Source organism: Muntiacus reevesi, chromosome 3 (genome assembly GCF_963930625.1).
Source record: "Muntiacus reevesi chromosome 3, mMunRee1.1, whole genome shotgun sequence".
Taxonomy (NCBI): Eukaryota; Metazoa; Chordata; class Mammalia; order Artiodactyla; family Cervidae; genus Muntiacus; species Muntiacus reevesi.
This window is the reverse complement of record NC_089251.1, coordinates 163,525,362-163,541,686: the sequence shown is the minus strand read 5'-3', so window position 1 is coordinate 163,541,686 and position 16,325 is coordinate 163,525,362. Positions and strand designations below refer to the sequence as shown.

Here is a 16,325-nt window from a genome sequence, read left to right as displayed (position 1 = left end):
CCAAGACCCGGTGGGCCAGTAGCCGACACTGGTCCTGAAGGTGATCGTGAGGAGTGTCATTTATACTTTTTTTGGGCATGTATTTGTGTATTTCTTCCTTGCATCCTACAAGTGGGAATCAGAATTAGGGAGCCCGTGAGATGCTCTAAGCCGGCAGTGGTCTCAGCATTTCCCCTCTGATCTGTGCTGTATCCAGTGAGCTCCATTCTACACTCTCACAAGGGAGACGGTGGGGAGTTCCCCTCCCTTCTCCATGGGACGCGAGGCGGTTGAGGCTGGTGTGTCCTCCCTGAAGCTTATGAGGTTCTGTGTCTAGCCTGACTGTCGCCTGGGCAGAGCTTGGGTGACTTAGGCCTGGGGCCTTTCATACTTAGGAGGTTTATTGAAGCATTTTCATCGGCTCATTAAATGCTTTTAGGAGCTGGAACTTTAGTAAAACGTTCACCTTGTCACATAAATCTTTTAGAAAGCTTTACTTGAATTTACATACTGTAAAAATTCACCCAGCGTAAGTGCAGTTTAATGGTTATTAGAGCACTAACCGAATTGCACAATTATCGCCTCAGAACTTTTCCATCGCCCAGAGAAGCCTTGCGCCAGCCACCATCACCCCCTGCTCACCCAGCCCTGGCCGCTGCCGCGAGCCCCCGCTCTGCCCCTTGGCCTCTGCCTTTCCTGACCTCCCACGTACGTGGGGTCACGCCCCACACGGCCTTGGGCATCCGGCTGCCCTCGCTCAGCCCACGTCTCTGTTTGTTTGTCAGGCTGCCCTCAGCCAAGGCGTTAGTTAGGGCATCGATTTTTCGAGTAAGCGGTCGGGGCTGGACTTGGACCTCTGCAACTTGCTAACCACATGGTTGTGAAGCTGGCTCTCGGTCCCATGCCTGGCACGCAGCAGGTGCTCGGTAAATGTTGGCAGCGTGAGGTGCCCAGAGGCAGCACGGCTGCATCTGATGCTGGGACCGGGGAGAGGACCGCTCCCCCAGGGACGGCCAGAAGCGTGGCATCGCGTCCCTGTGAACGGTGACTTACTCCTCAGCACCCTTCCCAGAGGGTGGGCTTGGGGGAGGTGACAGCCTGGCCTCACCCGGGAGCAAAACTGATTTGAGTACGAGTGAAGCCTGCCCAAGACCCTGTGGACATTCCTAAGAGGGGCTAGGGCCTGTCTCCCCTGTGGACATTCATAACAGGGATCTAGGGACCATCTCCCCCATGGACTTTCATAAGAGGGCTCTAGGAACCATCTACCCCGTGGACATCCATAAGAGGGGGCTAGGGACCGTCTCCCCTGTGGACATCCATAAGAGGAGTCTAGGGACTGTCTCCCCCATGGACATTCCTAGGAAGGGCTAGGGATCATCTCTCCCATGGACTTTCATAAGAGGGGTCTAGGGACCACCTCCCCCATGGACATTCCTAGGAGGGGCTAGGGACCGTCTCCCTGATGGACATTCCTAGGAGGGGTCTAGGGACCATCTCCCCTGTGGACAGTCATAAGAGGGGGCTAGGGACCACCTCCCCCATAGACATCCTAGGAGGGGCTAGGGGCTGTCTCCCGAGGTGCGCACAGATGCAGTGATTTCCACCCCCTGGGGGCGGGGGTCCATCTGGCACAGGCTGAGTGGCACCTGTGACCGAAAGGAGTGAAGAGACCGCGGCCCTTCGCACGTTGTGACTGCTCTCCAGGGGCATGGTGGGCCAGGGGGACCGCGTTCAGGGCGGGCTCCCAGGCTGAGGTTTGCGTGTGACTCTGGAAGGGACCGGAAAAGCTGCGAGGAAGCAGAGTTGTTATAAGTCAAATCATCGCAATCCGTTAAGGGCCATGGTGGTACCAGAACGAGAACAATGTCAGAACCCGGCAGCACGCCCTTGAGCATTTCTAGAAGCAGAGAAACTGCATTTGAGCCACGTGAATGAAACGAATCTTTGTCCCCTTTCCTCTGGTTTCGCGGCAGGGCACCATTCCCAAGCTCACGGCGAAATCCAACTGCCGCTTTGAGATCGAGTGGATCACCGAGTATGCCTGCCACAGGGATTACCTGGAAAGCCGGAACTGCACCCTGAGCAGCGCGCAGCACGACGTGGCCGTCAACCTCCAGCCGCTGAGCCGGGTGGGAGGTGAGCGGGGGCCCTGGGGGCTGGGGCGGGGCCCGGGGCGGGTGCTGCAAGTCAGACGGGAGGCTCTGTGGCTCTCCCACGCGTGTGCGCGTTGCAAAACCCCTTCTCGTGTGTCTCCCCACTTTCCTCAGCCTCAGACTCATACTACACCTCAGAGGCGGACGAGTATACGTATTATTTGAGCATCTGTGGAGGAAGCCAAGTGCCCATCTGTAATAAGAAAGATGCTGCGGTGTGCCAAGTGAAAAAGGCAGATTCCACCCAAGTCAAAGCGGCCGGGAGACCCGAGAACCTGACCCTCCGGTGTGTACGACCCCCGCGTGACTCTTAAGGGCGTCCTGTGTGTCCCTTTGAAGCCTAACACTCCCCTGCCTGCCCTCTGCTTCCGTTTTCCGCAGGGAAGTCAGCTACGCTGGCATTTTTTTTCCTGCTTGAGTCAGGCAAGTGCCGTTTGTCGCTGACTCAGGTGGCTGTTTTTCCTAGCTTTACAATACAAGTGCTTCTGTTGGTACGGTTTGCTTTATCATCTGTTGTCTGTAGGGAACCATACTGTGGCAGAGTTACTTGATTAGTTGACATGGCTTTTGCGTTTTACAACTTACGTTCCTTAGAAGTTTTGATTTTTCTCTGGCGGTTTGAGAAATCTGAAGCACCATTGGCTTCACACCCAAGTGTTGAACAACCAGGAGAATGCATTCAGTACAATTCTCCTGACCCCTGAAGTCAGGAATTAACCTTCACAAAAGCTTTTATCAAAGCGTTAGTTCTCTGAAATTGTCATCCGGGGTCCCTCTGTCAGACTTTCTGTGGCAGTTGCTGGCAGAGCTGTACCTTCTTGGGCATAAGTTACTTTGTACAGAACCCCAGAATGAGAGCAGCAGAGTCCTCATGCTTCCAGCAGAACCATCTGCTCTCTTTTAGCCAGTTATCACTTTGAAGTGAGAGGATAACAAGTGCATCCATTTGAGCTCTTTTCCTCTGGACTGTCCTGCCGCAGACGGCGGGAGCGTGTCCCCAGCTGTCTGTGTCTGTGCTGATCTGTGGACGGTGTGCGAAAGTCTTACCATAGCAATGCTTTAGACGTTCAAGTTTCTTTCTTGGTTCTACCAAACGTGTGTGTATGTTACAATAACCTAGGTACTCGGATGGAGATCTCACCTTGATCTATTCCGGAGGCGAAGAGTGCAGCTCCGGCTTCCAGCGGATGAGCGTCATCAGCTTCGAGTGCAATCACACAGCAGGTGAGTGCGCTTGGAGACGGTGAGCCGGGTCCATGGAAGCAGAGGGCTGGCAGGGGCCGTCAGACCTTCTCCTGTAGACAGGGCCCCACAAGGCCCCGTCTGTGGTAGCGGGCAGGAGGACCCCCCCCCCCACCCACCACCGCCAACGGTGGACACACACATCCTGTTTCCATTTTCTGTTTGTTCTGGGAGTGGGCCTGGCACTGGGCTTGCTGGGAAAGCCTTCCTGTCCCGCGTTCAGCTCTCACTGGGGTGTGGATGGAGCCAGCGGGCTGGGCTGCTCAACAAGTCTGCTTCCAGGAATCGAGTTTCTAGGTCAAACTTTCTGCAGCGGTCGCCCTGCTATCGAGGTTGGATTCCGGGGATTCCAAGAGGCCACAGGGTGGCTTTAAGTGGAGTAGGTGGGCTTCCCTGGAGGCTCAGCTGGTAAAGAGTCAGCCTGCAATGCCAGAGACCCGGGTTCCATCCCCGGGTTGGGAAGATCCCCTGGAGAAGGGAATGGCAGCCCACTCCAGTATCCTTGCCTGGAGAAGCCCGTGGACAGAGGAGCCTGGCGGGCTACAGTCCATGGGGTCGCAGAGTCGGGCAGGACTGAGCGACTAACACACTGAGTCTTTTCTAAGCGGCTGAGAACCCCCTCGAGGCCACCATGCCACTGGCACGTCTGTTCCCACTCTAGCGATCCTCCGCGCGGTTGGGGTCTGTTGAGAGGTGATGGGGGTCTCCCCCTCATCAGAGAGCCATCCCCTCCAGGGCCCCCCAAACGGTGACTCCCCTTCCCCCCGCTTCTCTGCATGCCGGCCGGGCCTCAGCCCAGAGCTGCAGTCTGGGAACCGCCCGAGTCCGGCCCTGTCCGCACAGCCGGCCGGCTCGCCCCATCCCTCCACCCCGAGGGGCCCCTGGTTCCTCCCTCTGTTTGTTTTGTACGTTCCCATGGAAGAGTTTTAACCTTCTGGTCCCGGGGCAGGTTCCTACGTGATTTCCCGGGGGTCTGGGAGAGGCAGCCGTGCGTGGCAGGAGCCGAGCTTTAGAGGCAGGTGTCTGAAGGTGAATGGGGGCAGGAGAGGGGGTGACTTGCCCCCGGGGTGCAAGCAGAGACTCACCTGGCGTGAAGCAGGTGGGAGGGCGTCAGGGTGCCCCTCGGTTCCCGTCGCCACTCGCCGCCGCCCCCGTGGTTCACGGCCCTGCCTGTGGTCTGTCAGCCCCCTCGCCCCCCACGCGTGTCCTGGTCTCCACGTTGGAGTCGTGTTCTGTTTCATGGAACACGTTTTATTGATTCCTGTCTGCGAGGCCTGGGGACACCTTGATGGCTGAGAGCTCTGGGCGTGTGCAGACCAGAGTTGGGGAGAAGGGCGCTGGGGACCACAGTGCGGGCTGATGCGGGCGGGGTCGGGGCGCCCGCACGGCCTGTCGCTGGGGGCCTGTGTCGGGAGGAAGGCCCCAGGGTCAGTGGGCTGGTATCTGGGTCCCCCTGAGGACAAGGAGGTGCTGCCTGGGTGAGGCCTATGGGACAGTGAGGTGGCGGTGAGCCAGACTCCAAAGACGGGGGCCGAGGGGGCTGATGCTCACGGCAGGAGGAGCAGCTCATGCAGAGGTGGGCTTGGGGTAGCTGCGCGCAGGTCAGAGCTGAAGGCCCCAACCCTGGCTAAGTAGAGTGTAGAGCACTGTGGGGATCTCGTGTGTCCTGTGGAGGGTCTGGACTCTGTCTGGAAACCAGCGCGCAGGGGCTGGGTGGGGGTGAGGGTGGGGGTGGGACACACATCTGGCTTGGGTGCGGCCTCTGGATCTGTCTCCCTCCCACTGGAAGGCCCCACAGCCCTCCCCGGGTTCTCCATCCCTCTGCCGTCATCCCTAGCTCCTCTGGGTCTTCAGGAGGCCCTCTGCAAAGTCCACCCCTTCCTCTCCGCCTGGGCCCCCTGGGAGAGGCAGCCTCCTCCTTGCCCCCGAGCCCCCTGCCCAGACCCTCTGGCGGCCTGCCCCCACCCCGGCCGGCCGGGCGCCCTGTGTGGGCCGGGGCCCCCTCCGCCCCGTCGCTGCCTCCTCCGGCCGCGCTCCGTCTGCGCTTTTTATTAATGACTTGGCCGAGGTGGTCGGGAATGCGCTGATCTCATCTGGGCACGTTGGGAGGATTGAATGATCGCCCCCGAAGACCGCAGGAGGATGTTGAGGAGGGCCCCTGGTCAGGGACTCCCAGGAAAGACCCGGGAGTTGTGCCAGGAAGCTGGAGAGCCCAAGTGGGCTGGAGACTGGAAGAACGGTTAGAGGTCATTCGTTTTTTTTTTTTTTTTTTTCCTTTTTGTTAGGAAAGTTTTCGAATCTATAAGTAGAAGGAACATTACGATGAAAACTTACATGCCTACCCCTCAGGCTAAACAGTCATTAATGTTTTACCAAATTTGCTCCATGTTTATACGCTCCATCTCATCAGCGATGGATCGTAACCCTGCACCCCGACTCCAAGAGAAGACATTCCTTCATGTAACCTTGGTGCCAAAGAGCTGACAAAGTGAACGACAATGCTCTGGTCCTGAAGACACGTGTCTTCCTAGGCTCATTTCCTTGTGACTGGTGACACAGAGACCCGACCCAGAGACCGTTAGATGTTTTTGTGGGAGACTTTGAGCCTCTTTCAGGCTGGAGTTGCATTATGAAATATTTAAGGCTCCTTCCAGCTCTGTAATTTGGAGCTAACTATATGTACTCTACTGTGTGTAGTATGAAATTATTTCATTGTTGCTTTATTTGAGTTTATGTTTAGAGAGCTTAGAGAAGGGAAGTCCTTAGTGGATTCGTGTCTATTGGGTACATGTAATAATGTATTTTTTGCATGTTTGAATGGGTGTTAATTGGTCACGGAATCTTGTGAAGGGTGGTTTATAGTTCAACTTGGATTTCCAGGAATTATTTAGGCTTATGAGTCTAGGGTTTCCTGCTTTTCAAGACACAGAGGTGCACAAGTTTACTTCCTTTATCCTCGATGTGTTTTCTTTACCATTTGTTTCAATAACTTAGCATCTTGTTTGATGTAATAGGTCTTATTATTGGTGATCCTGTCAAATAGGGACATTAGACTATTTTGCAGGGAGGAGTTATGTTAGCCTGGGCTAGTAAAACACCATCCACAAATCCACGTGACCAGTTATCACACTGAAGACTTAGTTTCTGTGTAGCTCTCGGGGGCTCTGCCCTGTGCAGTCACTTGGAGACAAGTGCGTTTTGCACCCTGTATTGCTGTTGTCTGTGGACCTGGCCTCAGGACTCCTCACAGAATGGGAGCTGCAGGTTTTTTTATTTTTTAATGGGCCAGAACTAAGAGAAGTGACCCAACTTCAAAGTCAGGGAGGCAGGAAATGTGGTTGCCTGGAGAGAAGGTTGAACCGGTCTGGCGAGTGGGCAGCTCCGTCTCTTGTCGGGGCAGGGGGGGATGGGGCGGCCCCCGGCTACAGAGGGAAGAGTCCGCTTCGCCTCCAGCTGGTTGTGGAGGCCACATCCCATAAAGGGTGTGCTGGGAAGGAACCTGTGCAGCTGGGACACCCAGGAAGCTTTCGGAATTGCGTGGAGAGCACTGATGGAGAGATGACAGAAAGTCACCCTGATCCCGCTGCTGGGTGGAAACCGTAGGATAGGATAGCAGTCCTGGAGGCAAGGCCATTGTGTTTTTAAAAAGCCATGTGGTCTGAATGAACAAGTCATTTATTTTAATTTTTAAAATTATTCGACTTGTTTGTAATAGCTGTATAAGGATTGTAAGAATGAACCTAGTTTTATGTGTTTGAACCTAAAACCAACCAAACAGAAAATAAAAGCAACATAGCTTGGTAGTGAGGAGTCTTAGTTTTCTATTTTCCAAAAGTTCTCCAAGGAGTTAAATAAGAATGCAGGTCGGGGGCGGGCAGGCCGGTGGTTATTTAAATTTTACTTAAAATGGACTCTCCCTGTGGATCATTAAGGCATTTCAGATGCAAACCTAGCTCCTAAGGGAGGATGATCCTAGAACCATTCACAGTACTATTGGTATTTAATCGTCTGTGAAGTTACCTGGTAAAAGAGAAATACTCCGAATGCCTCAGGTTTTCAGGAAACACAAATCTTTTCTGATTCGTGAAATACTGATGAAATACTGATCCAGCGGGGAGTAATGTGAACCTTGTGGGTGGATGGGGGGCGGGCGTTGAGAGCTGGAGGAGCTTCACTGCTCCAACCTGGGGGGCATCGTCGTCCCAGCTGTGTGTTGTTGGTAAGGAGGTTGGGGGCACCGGATCTTAGGGAGAACAGCTTAGGGTACTCCAAAAAAAAAAAAAAAATCTGAAAAACAGAAGAAAGAAAAAACCCACAGTAGCACAGGGAAGTACTTGTGGTTCTGAGTCTGGCTCTGGGGCCAGACCGTCTGGGTTTGATTTTTGGCTTTCTAGCTGTGAAGCCATAGGCAAACTACTTAGCCCTCCTGCATCTCCAGAACGGGGCTAAGACTGTCCCCATGCCACAGGGCGTGAAGGGATGAAATCCTCGAATGGATGCAAAGCACTTAACGCAGACAGAGCACATTGTTTGCCATCCAGTCGCGCGGCGAACGCCGGGTTTAGCTCCCTGCCCACCTTGGCTTGAGCTCCGTGTGCAGCTAGCCACTGTTGCTGGTGTTACAATTGCGATGTTTATATTATTGCAGATTTAACAGAAGTTGCCTCTGAAACAGTGTTCACCCTTGCTGCAAAATATTATCTCCCTTTTTGTTAGAACATTGTTCTCTTCAGGGCACTAAACCTTGAGAGAGGCAAGTCGTGCAGGAGGTCCAGAGGAGGATTATTAAACCATCAAGGGTGGAAAACGGGCTGGCGTGCCAGCGGCACACTAGCTCGGAAAGGCAAGGGGATAGAATTTCTCGTTGGGGAAAAGTCAACAGAGTTTGCAGAATCCCAGGCTACGTGGACCAGGGAAACTGGCTTACAGGGAGGGCTGATGGATTGGAGGACAGTGTTAGAGACCCACACGTGCCCGAGTCCCCGGGATCTGGGATGCTGGCCCCTCTGGGAGTGAGGTTCCTGGACCTGAGCGCCCTTCGGCTGGGGGTGGAAGGAGACCCAGACCGTATCAGACCTTATCTCTCTTCTCCGCTCACTTCAGGGACGAGTCCCTGGGGACCTGTTCTGCTCACAGGCACATCGTTAAGACCTTGACGGTCCTGGAAATGGAGTGACTCCCTGGTCTGATTTAAAGGGTGTTTATGAGCCTGTGGGAAGCTGACCGCAGGCCATGAGCTGCCTAGCACTTCCCGGGGGCTCACACCCATTGAAAACACTGCTGTCCTGTTGAGAGCATCCGGCTGAGATGAAAGGGGCACAGGGCCGTCCCGTGAGGTTTCTGATCGAAATGCTCTGGTCTGGGGGCCCTCTGGCCTCTAGGCCCTGAGCCCTGAGCTTCTTGGTCTGCAGCCTGCCCCGGGGGTCCCGTCCTGCATGCTGTTGGGCCGTCCTGGCGCCGCTCACATCGTGCGCACTGTCTCCCTTTCGACCCAACACAGGTAACAACGGCAGAGGGGCTCCTGTGTTCACCGGGGAGGTGGACTGCACCTACTTCTTCACATGGGACACCAAGTACGCGTGCGTGCACGAGAAGGAGGCCCTGCTGTGCGGCGTCTCCGACGGGAAACAGCGCTTTGACCTGTCGGCGCTGGCCCGGCACTCAGGTAGGAGGCTCACCTCCCTCCCCAGCAGCACGGTGGGGAGTGCTGTCACTGTTCTCTCTGTCAACCGATCGTATCCCAGCCTGTCCTCCCTTCTCACGGAGCAGCGTGAATTATCAGAGACGACACTGACTCGGGAGGTGAGATATCTGGATCTGAGTTCCGCGTTACTGTTCCCAGTTGGAGAGCCTTGGGCTCCTCTTATCACAGTCCAGTGAAAAAAACGACCAAGTGCCTTCCGCGTGCCAGGCCCTGGGCTTTGTGATTAGAAACTTTTCTTTTCTTTTTTTTTTTTTTAAAACTCTTGTTGCTGAGAAGATAGGTCTTAAAAATTCTCACCACACACATAGAAACTGCTAGCTCTTGTGATGAATGTTTACACTACTGAGGTGGTCATTTCACGGTGTATACATATATCCAGTTGTGTTGAATACCTGCAGCCAGCATGTGGCTTCCCAGGTGGTGCTAGTGGTAAGGAACCCAGCTGCCCGTGCAGGAGACCTAAGAGACGTGGGTTCCATCCCTGGGTCGGGAAGATCCCGCTGGAGAAGGCCATGACAACCCACTCCAGTATTCTTGCATGGAGAATCCCCATGGACAGAGGAGCCCGGCGGGCTACAGTCCACGGGTGGCAAAGAGTCGGACACGACTGGGCGACTCAGCACAGCACCAGCAGAGCCGCCTCTGTCTTGTGGAAAAGCACATGCGACAGGCAGAGCGGCCTGAAGTCGCATAATCAGCAGCTGCTCTGGGAGCGATGGCTCATGTGCTCTGAGCCCCGACTGCTTAGGGCCGTTTCACAGAAGGAGGATCCCTCCGCTGGGGGTGCCAGTCTTGGAACACGAGCCCCATCACAGATGCTTCAGGCAGTGGATTCCCCGGGGAGTCAGCATCTCGGTGTTCCTGTGGTTCGGCACCTCTGTGCCGTGGGCCTGGGGCCCTGGTTCCCTTCTGTGGGCTGGCGGAGAGACCGGCCTTCTGTCTGCCGAGCGGGCAGGGCTCTCCCTCTGCTCACCGGGGTGGGAGGCCTCTGCGGCCGCGTCCAGCTGCGTTGACTCGAGCAGCTTGCCCACCTCCTCCTCCCCGGTTTTTCCTCACCGTGAACTGAGTGCTGCTTTCCAATTCCTCTCTTCACTTTCCTTTTTTTTTTTTTTTTGGTAACAATCCCTCTGTCCAAGGCTCAGCCTAAGGCCTCTGCAGGATGCAGAGATGCGTTCAAGCTCAGCTGACTTTGGCCCCCGTCTCTGGTTCTGTGAATAATCAGTCCTCGTGAATAATCAGTCCTGAATATTCTTTGGAAGGACTGACGTTGAAACTGAAACTCCAATCCTTTGGCCACCTAATGCAAAGAACTGACTCATTTGAAAAGACCCTGATGCTGGGAAAGATTGAAGGCGGGAGGAGAAGGGGACGACAGGATGAGATGGTTGGATGGCATCAACGACTCAATGGACATGAGTTTGAGTAAACTCCGGGAGCTGGTGGTGGACAGGGAGGCCCTGGCGTGCTGCTGTCCATGGGGTTGCAAAGAGTTGGACACGACTGAGCGACTGAACTGGACTGAACTGGTTCTGTGGGACCAGGGGTTTTTTTGTGTAGCCTTTGCACCAAGATAATTAAGATGCTGTGAAGTGAGAGCTAAAGTCCTTCCCTGGTAGTTAGACGCCGTCCTGCCTGAAGGCCCCTCAACCCTCCCACCACAGCTTTCAGAACTGTGTGTGTCCTTGTTTAGCAAGTGGTCCTTCCGGTTGCAGACGGCCCTGTGTAGTGAGCGGGGTGTGCTCCCACTGCTGGGGGGTTTCCACCGTGAGCCCCCGACTCCAGTCTGGGCAGGAGCATCATCTCCGTGTGCACGGCCTTCTTCCCTCCCGATCCTCAGTCATGTCCGCGGGGGCTATTTGGGGCCTGTCCGCCTTTGACTTGCTCTCTGCTCTCAGCCCCCGCTGCTTCTCCCTCTGTGGATGTTTTCTGTTCAAACATGACTGGGTCGTGAACGGTTTTGAGTTCAGGGGCCCCCCGTGTCTTGTTTATCTTCTGGGGGCCCCGAGTGCTAAGCCCCAGGCCGAGTCTGCCTTATCTGCGGTCTTGAGGCAGATGCGTCACCAGTGGCCTGCGCCTGCCAGGTCCCAGGGCTGGCGCCGGGCTCTGCTTTTCAGTTTTTTTGATTTCAGACTCTGGGGCTTGGGAGAACTTCTGCTGTTTAATCCTCAGGCCGCGCCGGTAAGCCGCCGCTTCTGAGGAGCTGTTTGGGGCTGGTTTGTTACTGTCTACAGTCATGTTCAAAACAAGCCTGAGATTCACGACCCCCACCCCCCGTCCCACGTCTGTGCCTCCAGCCTGCCCGGGTCCAGATTGTGAGAGCCTGTTGTTTAGTGATCACGGGCCTTTACCTTCCGCTTCATCACTGTCTATGGTGTGACTCACACAAGAAAGCAATCACTGCCTAGGGCTTAGAAAAAAGCTTTTTTTTTTTTCTTGTCGGTTACAGAACTGGAACAAAATTGGGAAGCCGTGGATGGCAGTCAGAGCGAAACAGAAAAGCAGCATTACTTCATTAACATCTGCCACAGGGTCCTGCAGACAGGCCAGGCTCGGGGCTGCCCCGAAGACGCGGCCGCGTGTGCCGTGGGTGAGTGGTGCCCCGCGGTGAGCCTCGCCCCCGCTTGCAGGCGGTGCTGGCCCGAAGCAGGCGGGGCCGGCCTGCATGCAGCCTGGAGGGAATGAAGACGAGCTTCCTGTGGTTCATCACAGCCTCCTCTCTCTGGGTTCAGTGCATAAAGGATGGGAGGGAAAGGAGAGTTAATGACTCAGATGTAGGGAACTGGGGCACTCAGGCGTCTTGAAGCAGGCGGAAGCCTTCTGATGTGGGCTCACTAGAGACAGGAAGAAGCATGTGGGAAAATACTTGGTTATCTTTTCACCTTGTAACCCGAGGAAGAGAACTGCCAGTGCTTGTATAAAAAAACTGATTTTGATTTGTTAACGGCCGTACTGCCTGGAATTGTTCAAGAATTATGGCTTCCGGGGAAGGGGACTCTTGGAATCTTACATGAGAGAAGTGGACGGACCCTTTGAGTTCCCTTGGCTTTTAACTGTGTTGGCCGCAGCTTCTCAATTGGATATAAGTGTTTAAACATGTTACTTAAGACTCACCTGGAAGGCGACAGGCAGAATAACTGGAATCTGTTTTGCAAGCATTAGATAAGCGATTGTGAATTGTTAACTTTTTAATTAATTTTTTATTGGAGTACAGATGCTTTTTGGTTCCTTGGTAGCTTAGGTGGTAAAGAATCTGCCTGCAATGCAGGAGACTTGGGTTCAATCCGTGGGTCAGGACGATCCCCTGGAAAAGGGAACAGCTACCCACCCCAGTATTCTGGCCTGGAGAATCCCATGGCCAGAGGAGCCTGGCGGGCTGCAGTCCACGGGGTCGCAGAGAGGCAGACATGACTGAGCGACTCACACACACAGTTGTTTTACAGTGTTGAGTTTGTTTCTGCTGATCAGCAATGGGAATCAACCACACGTATACATGTGTCCCCTCTTTTTTGGATTTCCTTCCCGTTCAGGTCCCCACAGAGCAGTGAGTAGAGTTATAAGGGATTGTGAATTTAAATATAAAATCCAGGTTGGATTTTAGAAATTATCCCAGGCTTCAGAATTGGCGGTGTGTCTTTTTAAGCAGCCGTGTCCCTGCCTTTATTTAAGAAAGGACTTGAGACAAGAGTTTCAGTGCTTTATCGTAAAAGTCACTGAACCAAGAATTGAATGGTCACCTGCTTGGGCCCCTGAACAGATTTAGTTTCTGCTTTGGTCACGGGACAAATGCTACCCCCTCGGTTTCAGATGACCTTGTGCCTCAGGGCAGCTGAGGCCCCCCTAAATGGGGGAACGGTGTTATTTTCTGGGATCTCATGACAGGCATTCCTGCTTCTGTCTGCCTCCCCTGCCCCTGAAGGATGCTGTGAGTCACTCTCGCACTTTCCCCCTCCTGGAGGCGCCCTCGGGGTCCTCAGCAAGGCCGCCCCTGCTCGGTCAGATGTGTCACTCAGGTCTAGAGACCCCCTGACCGTCCTGAGCAGGCTCGCTTGGTCGGGGAAGGGGCCAGCGCCCACCTGGGGGTCTTGGCTCCCCCTCAGTACCTCCTCGTCTGCGTCGTTAACTCCTTTTGATCACGTCTTCTGTTTTGTTCCCCCCTTTTTTCCCCTCTTTTCTAGATAAGAACGGAAGTAAAAATTTGGGCAGATTTATTTCTTCTCCCACCAGAGAGAAAGGACATATTCATCTCTCTTACTCAGATGGTGATGAGTGTGGTGGTGGCCAGAAAATAGTAACAAATGTAACACTCATGTGCAAACCAGGTATGAACAAAAAGCAAACACAAAAATCGCAGGGCCTCCTGGGCTCCTGCCTGGGGTTCTCTGTTTTCTGTGTTTCTCCCCGGCCGCCGCCGGGGCAACGCGGTAGAGCGCCGAGGTCCAGAAGCATTGTGGTGGCCCCTCTGGATTCGATCACCCCCACCCCAAACCGGCCCAGAGATGGAGAAACCATATGGTGTCCGAGGGGGTCATGTTGCAATTTTCCAGATGAGTTATGCTCTCGGCACGGCTTCCTCTTCCTTAGGCCTGGTGCCGGCCGACCGTGGGGCCCCCTGACTTCCTCCAGAGGGGGAACATCATGAGCGGCTCAAAACATCGTCCGTGACCTCAGCGGGCACACAATAAATACTCTTCTTGATCTGCCTTTATTTATAGGTTTACATTGTTTTGCAGAGGTCAGGATCTATATATACATCTGCACATTTTTTATGTTTCTCAAAACACGTCATTCGGTGACTGCCCTTCTGTGCCTTGGGCACATTTATCATCTGTCGGGACTTCCTTGCTGCTCCTGGCTTGGTTTTACTATTTTTACTCAATTTTTTTCTCTATTGTTGGATTAATAACATGTTTCCAGCATTAATTGTGCTGTGACATGTCCCCGCTGCCTCCTGTTGGAAGATTTCCTTTGGATAAATTCCCGGCTGTGAGATAAGTTCAAGGACCGGGGACAGTATTTTTTTTAATTTTAAGATTGTAAAATATACATAACATGAAGTTTACCATTGTAAAGAAATTGTAAAACGCACATAAGATGAAATTTGCCCCTTTAACCGTAGTTCAGTGGCGTTAAGCACCTAACGTTCACATGGTGCGTTAAGTACGTTTACACCACCGTCCATCTGCAGAACTTGCTCATCCTCCCGAGCTGAAGCTGTGTCCCCTTTAAACACTAGTTCACCCCCACCCTTGTCCTGTCCCTGCCGGTGTGACCACTCTAGCGACCTCAGATCAGCATTTACAGAGCTGCTTTGAGAACCGTGGAAGCTTCTCGAGACCGGATCAGTGACCAGTCTGTGTACCCCCATCAACAGGTGATTTAGAAAGTCCCCCGGTGCTGACAACCTTCAGCGCTGACGGCTGCTTCTACGAGTTTGAGTGGTACACGGCCGCGGCCTGCGTGCTCTCCAGGACCGAGGGCGACAACTGCACCGTCTTTGATTCCCAGGCAGGTGCGTGCCCGAGCGCCCTGTGGGGCAGCCTCTCTTGGGACCGCTTCAGCTGGCGTGCGTTTGTTTTTTGGCTGCACTGGATCTTCATTGCTACTTAGGCTTTTCTCTGGTTTGGGGGAGTGGGGGGCTTCTCATTGCAGTGGCTTCTCTTGTGGAGTGTGGGCTCTGTCTAGGGGCATGGGCTTCAGGAGTTGTGGAGCACGGGCTTAGCTGTCAACACAGCACATGGGATCTTCCCAGATCAGTGATCGAACCCATGTCTCCTGCATTAGCAGGCAGATAGATCCTTAACCGCTGAGCCACCAGAGAAAGCCTGTTTGTTTTCTAACATTTTCTCATTGAGTGTTTCAGAGGTGATAACCTGCTTCAGAATTTATGTTAATACTGTTTGACCAGAACCCTGAAAACCTGGTGTTTTGAGGCTTATTTGAGATAATGAAAAAAACCTCTCTGATACTCATAGTTGAAGTGGGTTTGCTGATCACGAAACCCAAGGAACACAGGAAATAAATCATGTCTGAAAAGGTGTTCCGAGAGCCTTTCTGGCCGTGAAACCCACTGTAGCCTTTTCAAGGTCATCGTATCGTGGTTGTGGTCCCGCTTCTGACACAGCGGTGGTTCATTCAGCCAGGAACTGTGGGCTCTGACTCGGGTGTTGGGTGAACACGGCGGAAAGGGGTGAGGTGGTGGAGGAGGAGGCCCGTCCCCGGGGGGAGGTCGGTGACGGCCGTCCTGGCCAGGCCGGCCTCTCCTGCACCCCACGCTCTGACCCGCCTGGGGTGCTTTTGCTTCTTCCTTAGGGTTTTCTTTTGACTTGGCGCCTCTCACGAAGAAGAAGGACACCTACAGGGTCGAGACGGACCGGTACGAGTTCCACATCAACGTGTGCGGCCCAGTGTCCGTGGGCGTCTGCCCGTCCGACTCGGGCGCCTGTCAGATCTCCAAAAGGCAAGTGACTGCTCTGCGATCCGGGTGCTCCCTCCGGTGTCCCGTGCGCGCAGACGTCCTCCTCCAGGACAGGTCTGCCACCTGCCGATGTCCTTCTCTGACGCGCCTTTAAACCTCAGGAGGGCCTGGACTAAGGGCGTTTAGTTTCCAGAGGAGGGGCAGGATGGGAAGTGGGTGTGCGGGGTTGAGGGGGGCCTTCACTGCTGTGCAGTCAGCGCTTCCCGGCCGCCTGGGGGATCTATGCCCCTGCTTCTCCAAGTTCAGTGCAGCGTTAGCTTAGGTGAAGGGAGCTGGGCCTTAAAGCGGTGGTGCTGACGGTGGATCCGGGTCCGGCGTGGGAGTGGGTTCACCTTCCCGCACCCACTGTATGGAGATCTTCCCGCCGGGTCCTGGCAACCACCCCCCCCAGCGGCCCGGTGCCCCTCCTTCAGCGCCCCAGCATCGCTCAGCGCTGGTCCTGCTATCTTTCCTGAGAAACGCTCGGCTTCTTTTAGTGATAGGAAGGCTTGGAACTTGGGACGCAGCAACGCTAAGCTTTCGTATTACGACGGGATGATCCAGCTGACCTACAGGGACGGCACACCCTACAATAACGAGAAGCGCACGCCGAGGGCCACGCTCATCACCTTTCTCTGTGACCGAGACGCTGGAGTGGGTTTCCCTGAATATCAGGTGGGAGCCACGGGTGCACACGTGCGTCTGCTCGGCGAGGTTGTCAGTCTCGTAAAGGCAGGGGAGGAGAAGAAAGTGGGTGAAGACGGGGCTCGTGACTTTTCTGGAGCGAGGG

General features: G+C 54.4%; 1 protein-coding gene across 1 annotated transcript in view; it reads left to right on the top strand.

The window, feature by feature from the left end:
• The window catches only part of IGF2R (insulin like growth factor 2 receptor), a 101,746-nt gene that overhangs the window by 40,373 nt on the left and 45,048 nt on the right, over window positions 1-16,325 (top strand). Inside the window, exons 8-16 of the mRNA XM_065931019.1 lie at window positions 1,956-2,118; window positions 2,250-2,421; window positions 3,256-3,359; window positions 8,878-9,042; window positions 11,528-11,668; window positions 13,257-13,400; window positions 14,453-14,590; window positions 15,391-15,538; window positions 16,033-16,210. Coding sequence (XP_065787091.1) covers window positions 1,956-2,118; window positions 2,250-2,421; window positions 3,256-3,359; window positions 8,878-9,042; window positions 11,528-11,668; window positions 13,257-13,400; window positions 14,453-14,590; window positions 15,391-15,538; window positions 16,033-16,210 — 1,353 coding nt within the window. The remainder of the gene's footprint in view (window positions 1-1,955; window positions 2,119-2,249; window positions 2,422-3,255; window positions 3,360-8,877; window positions 9,043-11,527; window positions 11,669-13,256; window positions 13,401-14,452; window positions 14,591-15,390; window positions 15,539-16,032; window positions 16,211-16,325) is intronic.